General features: G+C 39.1%; 1 protein-coding gene across 1 annotated transcript; it reads right to left on the bottom strand.

Moving 5' to 3' along the window:
- Window positions 1–2,111: 2,111 nt before the first annotated feature.
- LOC119775987 lies at window positions 2,112–9,315 on the bottom strand. The gene is made up of 4 exons (XM_038274178.1): window positions 8,441–9,315; window positions 6,843–7,046; window positions 4,627–4,837; window positions 2,112–3,048 (listed from the first exon to the last, which is right to left on the bottom strand). Exons 1-4 carry the CDS (start codon window positions 9,144–9,146, stop codon window positions 2,796–2,798), a joined length of 1,374 nt encoding a protein of 457 aa, XP_038130106.1. The 5' UTR covers window positions 9,147–9,315; the 3' UTR covers window positions 2,112–2,795.
- Between the last annotated feature and the right edge of the window lie 753 nt (window positions 9,316–10,068).

Below are 10,068 nucleotides of genomic sequence, written 5' to 3'. Positions count from 1 at the left end.
TCTAATGGCAGTGGGGAAGAAGCTGTTGCAGAATCTGCAGAATCATCGGATGCTTCGAAACCCTCTTCCCAGAGAGCAGGGAGTATGGTCAATGTTGGGGGTGTGACGGGTCATTGATGATGTTACGGGCTTGGGACATGCAGCGCTGGGATGAAATGTCTTTTATGGAGGGAAGAGGAGCCCCAGGATCTTCTCTGCAGTCCTCACCTTCTTCCAGTCTGAGGCGCTGCAGCCTCCACACCACACAGTGGGTTAGGGCTCTCTATGGTGCTTCTGTAGAAGGTGGTGAGGATGGGTGGTGGCAGGTGGGCTCTACTCATCCTCTGCAAGAAGTACATGCACTTCTGTGCCCTTTTGGCCAGTGAGGTGGTGTTTGCATTCCAGGTCAGGGTGTCTGTGATGTGCACCCCAAGTAATGTGGTGCTGCTGACCACCTCTCCAGCTGAGCTGTTGATGAGCAGTGGAGCGTGGTTAGGCTGGTTCTTCCTTAAGTCAATGATGATGTCCTTTGTTTTCTCCCCATTCAGGATCAGGTTGTTATCTCTGCACCAGTCCACCAGCTGCTCCACCTCCTCTCTGTAGTCCAGGTCATTGCCGTCTCTGATGAGGCCCACCACCATGGTGTCATCTGCAAACTTCACATTGCGATTGGTGGTGAACATGCGGACGCTGTCGTGTGTCATAAGGGTGAACAGCAGGGGGCTCAGGATGCAGCCCTGAGGGGAACCTGTGCTAGGGGTTATATCAGAGGTTTTCTGTCCGACCCAGACTGAAGGTATATAAAGCGATTAAAGTTAATTAAACAAATTATCATACCAAGCAGACAACAAGCTAAGCATAGCGAGTTATATGTTTTACTTACCACCCCACTGACATTACCAGAATCCATGTGGAGGTCTCAAATCCGCCCTGTGCTCATAGTGCGATTGCCTTAGGAGTAAGTCATCCAATGTGGAGCACTTTCTTGTGATCTTAAGGAAATCTCGTGGAGATGAAGGCTGCACCCTTCATGGGCTTAAAGGTGAGTTGTATGCATCATATAAGACTAACATTATCCATACAGGTACACATTTGATAGCCATTATTAATAATTTTCATACAGTTTTATACTTTGTAGTGTAAATATCAATTTAATAGTAACACCTGTTCATTGTTTCAGTAATTGCATACCAAAAAGTAGTTTTTTTTTTTGTTTTTTTTTGGTGATAGGTCTTGTGGTTGGCTTTCAAGTGGATGGAGTGGTGTTCAAGAACTGTGTGCAGAATTTCTTTGACTGCTGCATTTCATATTTCCAGCAGTGGGGCTCTCCATTCACTGAATCGCAGTGCCTCTCCCAGACACTGCTAGAGCATGCACCAGAGAGGGATGAGGTTGAGTGCTCCCTGAGGAATGTCTCCACCAAGCTGCCACAGACGGGCATCAGTGAAACAGAGCTGATTGATGAAGTCGCTTCGGTCAATACTTACACATCAAAAAAAGACTGAACAGTGGAACACGATGTCAACACCTGCAGATGAGTGCTGGGCAGAAATGTGCATACATTTCAAAGTCATGCTCCATTTAGAAACATTTTTATCATCTGCCAGTTTGCCATGTGCCTTCCTGGCACAAATGCCCGTCGGACGTGTTTTTTAAATTATGAACAATACTGATGAGAGAAACCGTATGGGACTGCACACTTTGGAAGCACTGCTCATTACTCGGGTGAACTTTCAGTATAGTTGCTCTGAGTTCTATGCAAGGATCAGTGACAACCATAGCCTCTTGAGAAATGTAAACTCAAGGAATGAGATACTAGAATCAGTAAGACGGTTTTGAACCGGGTTCCCCATATTACAGTTAGTATCAATAGGTATATGACTTTTTTTATTTTTTAAAATCTGAGATCTGGGAAAAATTTCAAAACAATTATGTATAGAACAATCTAACCTTGAAATATTTTTTTATATTCATCAATTCTGCTCACATTGCTAAACTCCTGTTGTATTAGCATGCAGTAAATTGTGGACTTCTAAACCACAGAATATGCAACTAAAAATTTGCAAATTCAGAGGAATCAGATTCACCCTGAAACAACTTAAATTGTCACCTTCAATCTTCAAAGCCAAAGATTTGAATTAGTTTTTTTTTTATTGACAGATGCTTACATATAGAATCAATGTTTTACTTCAGGCAAAAAGAGAACCTTTAAACATTTCTGACTTGATGACCTTTCTGTAGAGCTCTATGAAGTGGTTAACAGTTTTTTAAAATTTGTATAAAGTAGTTGTGGGACATTATTGGTGTTAACGGCAAACTCCTATTGGGCGATAAAAAAAAAGAATAAGCGTGGCCAATGGCCTCGAGCTTGTTCTCCAGGCGGCCACAGGTGACCCATCTTACAAACTACCTGTGAGTCGAACTATCATGAGGAGAATACATGACCAGCACGCCGTGGAAAGATGAGAAGTTGATCGAAGTGACGTGTGTGTCAGATTCTTGGAGACACTATCTTGTTAAAGTGGGACATCTCCAATTGGAAGTGGGACACTTTTTTGCTGCAAAAACAGAGTAACAAATGAGCAAAACTTTTTATATTTCTGTCAAAATCTTAAGAAGATGGAATTGCATGTGATTTTTCAAACATAAAAAAGTAAACCTTTTCTTTTACATTCTGGAGGTGGCACATACATATGAATGCCTTTTGCAGAATTCAAATAAGCGATTTTAATCTAGATTAATTCCAAGATGACAGTGAGATTAATCTAGATTTAAAAAAAATAAAAAATCAATGCCCAGCACTGGTATAAAGATGATCAGTCCCCTTCCCACAAACAGTCACACTCTCGTAGAAGGTTTCTTGGCCGCATTGTGGTGATGACGTTGATCCTGTTCTCGGACAGCTCCCGAAGCTCATTGATAAGCTCCTGCACAGAGGGGCTGGGCCAGGGGTGGCCATTTAGGTAATCTCGCAGGATAAATGAACGTTCAACCAGTAGCTCAAGCTGCACCAGATGTTTGAGTTTGTGGAGACTTAGGAGATCCTTCTCAGGCTCACGACGAAAAAATCTACAGGAAACCAGGGGAAGTTTATGCATTGCATTAATATCCAATATCTGGCAATATAATGAAAAACTATTGAAAAATCTAAAAAATTTTTGAGGATTTTACAGCACTAGTGGCTCATTTTTTGCAGTCAGGCAGGAATGAGGTTACGAGAGAGTGGGAGAGATGAGTGGCAAAGGACCACAAGTCAGATTAGAATTCGGGACGGCCACTTCGAGGACTAAGGCCTCCGTACAGATCATGCGAACCACTGCACCACTAAAACACGTCCCTCAAAATCCATCTTAAATCAACGGTATCAACTGTTTCCTGGAAGTCCAAATTTGTTCAAAGTATTCTTTCTACTACTACGCATTTTCTCTCTGGCAAGAATGACTACAGACATGTTTGTATGCAAGTTTGGATGTAAATCCTAATACAGAGACACCCATAAATCCCTTCAAGATTTGTAATTTGCATATCTCCATCCCAATAACTGAATTGTTTTGGTAATCAGCTGATGTTTTGCTTTACTCATGAATTGTTTGCAACATACAATTTAATTAGGTCAGAATATCAATGTTATCAAATTTCTGTACCCAAACCTTCTGAAAGCCAGGCTTAGAATGTGTTATTGTTGGTTTACGGCTGAGCATCAATACAAATCTTCACATATAAAACAGAAATTAGGTAGAGTCAGTAAATGACTCATGTGGTGGGGCTGGATAATAAATTGGTCTTTTGTTATGTAGAGATATTCATTTAAATCACAGACCAGTGGCAGCTTTAAAAGGGTCTCGGTCCACTTTTAAAGCTTTTTAAAAATCCTGAAGTGCACATTCATCTTCTCAGACAAGAAACAAATAAATTTAGGGGTCTTCAACCATAGTCCTCACTGTCCTGAATGATTTATATTTTTCGCCAAGGCTGACTCACTTATTTGAGTGATTAATAGGCTAGTGATGAGTGAATAGGACGAATTCTGCTGTGCTGTGGGGACTCATTTAGAACACACAGGACAGAACCCCAATGCAATCATAGTCAAACTATATTTTTTCAGTTTTGTTTCTGTTGTTTTGCTCAAACAATTTAACGTTGTATAATTCTGGCCTACATCAATCTGCAATAATAAAACACTAAGGTCTTTTCAAATTCTTTTTATAAAGTTTTTGAAAATTAACCACTTTTGGCGACATACTAGTACTGATCAACAAATTTTTTCCTTAAAGTCTAGTTTTTATTTTTGTTCTTAATCTGCATTTATCCAGAAAAGTCTTGTGGGGATTTAAAACCCTCTTTTTTTTTTTTTAAGAGAGTGTGGGGCATAAATATATATATACGCACACCAGTAATTTTTCTAATGGCTTAATTTTTGTCCAACAGAAAAGTAGATATATGTGCATCAAACAAAAGATTTGATAATTTCCTAACATTGTCTTTGATTAGGTAATAAAAAACAAAATATCATGACATCACCACCAACATGATGAACATACGTTTGGCTGTGAATCTAATCTTTAATTAGGGTTGAAACATTAGTGGAAACATTCCTGGTGTAAATTTGTGTAAAATAAGAATATTTCTGAAAACATTTACACTCACCGAATCCTAAGAGTTTTGAGCTGAGGAAAAAGCATCGGGATCCGTCTGCAGAGGCTACCACTGGAGCGGTTCTGCTCAATATCCAGGTGCTCAAGTCCAGGAACTTTAGGTGCAATGGAGTCCATGTCTTTCAGAGTTATGGCAACTCTCAGTGTCAGTCTGGTCACACTCTCTGGGATATTAGTTGTATATGTAGAAAGGGAATTCCCACCTTCAGAAACAAAGTACATTGGATGTTAATTTGAAAGCATAGTGATGGGTCCAGCAACACAACGATGAGTCGGTGCATGCGTTAAGCCAGTAGAGCAAAACACTGTGTGTGTGTCGTTTCAAGACAGACATGCGACCGATACAGGAGTTGTTTCTAACTGACTGACTCACTAAACTGTCTAAAAACGTATCTGTCAACATGATGCATCTGCTAAAAAATTCACATCTTTTGCGGTTCATCATTAAAGTTATCAAGAATTTTGGAGCAGCCTAAAAGGAATAGGAACGTCTCAGCCGTTGCTTTACATTAGTTTTCTCATTGTGTCATACTTATCCTCTAAGTTATCACTCAACTTATCTGAATCAAAGTTCATTTCAAATTGACTCTTGTTGTTTTAAAATTATGATTTAAAATCCTAGTCCACAAACATCCTCATTCAGTTCCCCCCAAATTTTCACATTATGGTGTTTATATTATTTATAGGCTACATCTTAAAATATCAAAAATATTTACAATTTAAACATAGATATGAAATAATACAATCTAATCTACGATAAATTAAATTATATAATTTTACTAGGTCATCAAATCAATTCAGTTTAGTCTGTCCAATAAGCTGCCTGTAGTGTCTTTAAATGTCCAGCAGGTGTCAGTATTCTGTGATATAGTATCTACGCGTATTGGCAAAGTGCCCAATTTACCTATAACTACCAACATGTTCAGGTGTGTGTGTCTAAATTTTCAGTGTTTACCCTACCATTATCCTAGGAAGGCTCCCCCTGCCAACGAGATTAGCCGCCCACCCCGCACACTTCATGTTTTGTCACACGTGTATGGGTGAAACCATACCAGGGTTATGATGATGAAAATTAATTGACGGCAAGGAAATTATATGCGTTTCATCTCTTTGGCAGCCCCTAGTTTCGATCACAGAATGATAAATGCAGTTTATTGTGTTATTTCCCTGATGAGCTCTCCAAGACGAATGAGACATAAAAAGAACTTGTTTAAAGGAAAAGTCCGCTCATATTCAGAATTCAAACTTCTGAAAGTACTTTAAATATGATATTATTACATACCGTTCAATTAATGACAAGTGTTTTTAATTAAGAGTAATTTCATTAGAATGCGCTTTACTGGAGGCATCCATGTTTCTCAAAGAACACTACTGCCACCTACTGGTTTGTGACATCACGGTGCGGTATCGGATGTTGATCAAGTCCCAGTGCTGTATCTGGTGCTTGTCACAACAAGCCATTATCAAAATCACCTTGAAAACATTATTCTTTCAAATTTTGGAAACGTATTACATATTTTTTCTCTAACGACGAACCTGTCTGTGGAGGATCATGAATCAGAAAGGTGAAATACCTTTTTTTTGTTGTTGTTTTCACTTTTACACGATGTATTACAACGTCCAACTGCCATCCACGTGGGAATTGTCAGTTTAACTATAGCTCTCGCAAATTTTAATGGTGAAGTCCTCTGGAAATCTTAAATAATTGTTGTTGATTTCAGATGTGTCCAGTAGCTTCCATTGATTTTGCTTGTAAAGCGGGGAGAATGGCGCTAGGCTTACCGCACCATAACGTCACTGCCGGAAGATGTCAGGAGTGAGGTATTACTATAATTGGGCAAAAATGGCTGGTCCCAGATTAAGTGATCGCAACAAAAATTATTTATTTTTCTTACTGATTAACGCTAAATTCATTGAATCACTGCAAACATATTAGTTTCAGGTATAGTAAATGATCCAGTGATTATTCCTTGCTGACCGGACTTCTCCTTTAAGATCTTTTTTCCTCACTGGCTTAACACAAATCATAATAATATGGACAGCATGGCACAAAAACTTAATAACTTAATTAATGTGAGTGCATATGAAAAGAAAAATAACTATGAGCATATAAATACATAACCATCTAAAAAAATACAACTACAGAAGATCAGTCATATTGAACATGGCAAAAATAAAGCTTTGAGCCAAAAGGGCTGCAGAACCCACCAATGATGGAGAGTGATTTCAGCTGTTGCAGAGGGTTCAGCCAGGACCCGAGTCGACACTCTATACCTTCTCTAATGTACCGATAGCGGATAGCAAGAGACCTAAGGGAGGTCAGACTCCTCAGAGCATTTTCAGGAAGGATGGTCTCTGGGTAATCCACAAGCTCCAGGCTGGTCAGCGTTGGCCCACAATAGGAAGACACTCCTACAGCATAAAAAGAAAACGTTACAGTCCTAAATAGCGGCGTTAAGACTTTCTAAGCCAAAACTACAATAATTATAAGGAATGCCAGTGGTTGTTTATGTTCCGTTTAAGCTATAAAACATGTCTATAATACCACTAAAGTTGATCAATAAAGTAATAAAAACAGGAAAAAGGTATTAAAACCATGCCAAAAAACATGTAGAAATTCAAGCTTTTACCGCTTTTGAAAGACTATCTTGTGAATATAAATACAGTACTCCTAAAGGTGAGATTTTATTTTTACTAATCAAACAGCTAAATATTGCTTTGATATTTTGCCACTAGAATAAAAACTGCTGTATGTTTTTATCCATTTTTTTTTTCTGGAGCATGTTTGGAGTGAGGTAAAATTGTAATCAAACGAATCGTAATCAAACGAATTGTAATCAATCGAAGTACAAATACTTTATTACTGTATTTAAGTACACTTTTTAGGTATCTATACTTTACTCTATTACTTATTTTTCTTCCTTCTTCTGACTTCTACTCATTACATTTTCACACAAGTATCTGTACTTTCTATTCCTTACATTTTTAAAACAAAGTTACTCGTAACTCTTGGCTTCGGTTTAATGTTTATAAATACTTATTTCACGTCATGTGCTCCATCCAATGCAGATCAATGGCACCATCCACATCTAGTAAAAACTAGAGTAATTTGATGAGTCATAGAACGTAAACACTTATTGGAAATCATCAGAACTAAGCAGGTGTTCTTCAAACTGCAAACGGGAATTGTCTATGCCATGCTACAATGGCGGATTCAGAAAAACATGTTTAAATGTCTGAAAGGTCAGACATAGACGAGAGCGTATCGGGAGACGGAGACCAACAAGACCTCAGTCATCCTTGGCCCTATCTAAATGATTTTTCCGAAATAGTTGAAAAATTGAGCTTTCAATTACTATAGTGGCATCTGGCTGTGTTTTTTTTTTTTTTAAGGTTACTTTATACTTTTATACTTTAAGTCGTTTTTGGAGCACATACTTTTTCAGTTTTACTTGAGTAAAGAGGTCAAGTTGATACTTCAACTTTTAACAGAGTGTTTTTAAACTGCATTATCTATACTTCTACCTAAGTAACAAATGTGTGTACTTTTAACACATATGCACATAACATAGGCTGTCGGTTGTGGGAATAATAATAATTGAACTTTATTGATCTCACGTTGGAGAAATGTACCTCTGCATTTAGCCCATCACCTTGGGCAGTAGTGTGGGGTTAAGGGTCTTTGCTCAGGGACCCAGAGTGGCAGTCTGTGGGAGTGGGGCTCAAACTCAGAACCTCAGGATAACAGGCTCTACGCCCTAACCACCAGGCCCCAACTCCCCAAGACAGATGAGGAGTGGACTCACCTGGCAAGTCTGGATCTGATGGACTTAAGTAGTCGTCAGGGAGCGGCTCCGGTGGCTCCCCCTTCATCCCCCAAGACAGGTGGTTTAGCTTCTTTAGTTTCACCATCATTGAATGAAAGTCGGCTCGGGGCACAGGCCTAACCGTGTCCAGTCCGTAACCCTCACTCTGCTGGTGGAAAAGAAGGTACCGGAGGTTGACCAGCTGCGACACAGTTCTTATGAATTCAACGGTGCTGGGCAGCCGCACGTTACACACGCTCAGGTGTGTAAGTCGTTCTTGAAGGTGTTCAGTCAGGCAGCGACCCAGCAGTGGTTCATCCCAGGTCGCGTTTCGCACCCCGAGGTCCCGGAGATTAGGAAATCTGGCGAGGTTGTCCATGTACTTCTCTTTGTACTGTCGCCCTCCATCCACAAACACTATTGCAGTTAGCGACGGAAGGAACTTAACGAGACGTCGCCATTCTTTTCGCCGTAGGTGTCGCACAGTGACCCGGGTGAGTTTGCGGTAATTTAATGTATGCCAGAAGCCGTAGGTGTAGCGACGTAGTTCGGACATCACCACCGTATAGTCTTTCCACAAGGATGGGTGGTCAACAAGTTTCTTCAAGTGCCTACAGCAGGAACGAACCGCATGTTTTTCCTCTGTGCTAAGGTAGCTAAATACGTAAACCCAGAGTTCAGGCGGTAGCTGCGGCAGCCCTTCCATTATTTCATTCACTCAGCGTGTAGAACGAAAACTTACCTAGTTCCTAAAGGATTTAATAAAAGCTCTACACTATTTTGATATCCGTGTTTTTAAGTTATCAGCGATTTCTTTTTGAAACAGCAGGTTAGTGTTTACACCGGAAGATGTTCGAGTGTTACACGTAAAACTATCCGGGGCGATATATTAGTTCCGGGCTATCTGTTCCGGAAGCACGATCCGTTCTTCGCATGCTTTTTTCTATTTATTTATTTTTATTGGAAATATCAAAATTTACAGACAAACATGGCTGCATAGAGCTTGTTTCTTCAAGTTTGGATACGTAGAAAATATAGCTAGGGGGAGCATCTCTTCTTACAAATATGAAATATATCTATAACATAGAGGGTTATTAACATAAACATGCAAACACATAAAACCAAATAAATAAACAAATACAAAATTATAAGAATAATTATAAAATAAATCCAATGATATAAATAAAATTATAAGAAAGTATAACATGAGGGGAGAATTCAGTCTTGGTTTAGCTGTTTACTTCTGTTGGGAAGTGTTTTAGGATATAATTTTTTTGTGCTTTAGGACTTTTCAGAATCTTTAATGATTTTAAATATAGCTTAAACAAAAAAGTTTGGGAGATGAGTTAGCAATTCTGCATTTATGAATGACAAATTTAGCTAGACATACTGTACAATTGTATGAGTGCAGAGCTCATCAGCCTTACTTTGCAATATTAGACCAAAAGTGATATTGTCCCTGGAGATAAAGGTTGGGGATGAAGATAGCTGTTGTTTAATCCATCTATGCAAATCACACTAACATGTTTGCACCACTGAACATGAGAAGAACACATCGTCTGTAGTTTCGATATAATTTTCACAGAACCTACATGTGTTATCATCTATACCAAAGCGAAGTTTCAATA

This window comes from Cyprinodon tularosa, unplaced genomic scaffold (genome assembly GCF_016077235.1).
Source record: "Cyprinodon tularosa strain WSP-4 unplaced genomic scaffold, ASM1607723v1 ctg120, whole genome shotgun sequence".
NCBI lineage: Eukaryota > Metazoa > Chordata > Actinopteri > Cyprinodontiformes > Cyprinodontidae > Cyprinodon > Cyprinodon tularosa.
Note: the sequence above shows the minus strand (reverse complement) of the source record. Positions and strands in the feature narration are given on the sequence as shown.

Bases quoted from the DNA above. Each gene is read 5' to 3' on its own strand.
- LOC119775987 (XM_038274178.1), bottom strand. From the start codon at position 9,146: ATGGAAGGGCTGCCGCAGCTACCGCCTGAACTCTGGGTTTACGTATTT. The intron at 7,047-8,440 runs GTGAGTCCACTC...TTTATGCTGTAG, and splicing joins ATCAGATCCAGACTTGCCAG to GAGTGTCTTCCTATTGTGGG. The intron at 4,838-6,842 runs GTGGGTTCTGCA...TTGTTTCTGAAG, and splicing joins GAAATCACTCTCCATCATTG to GTGGGAATTCCCTTTCTACA.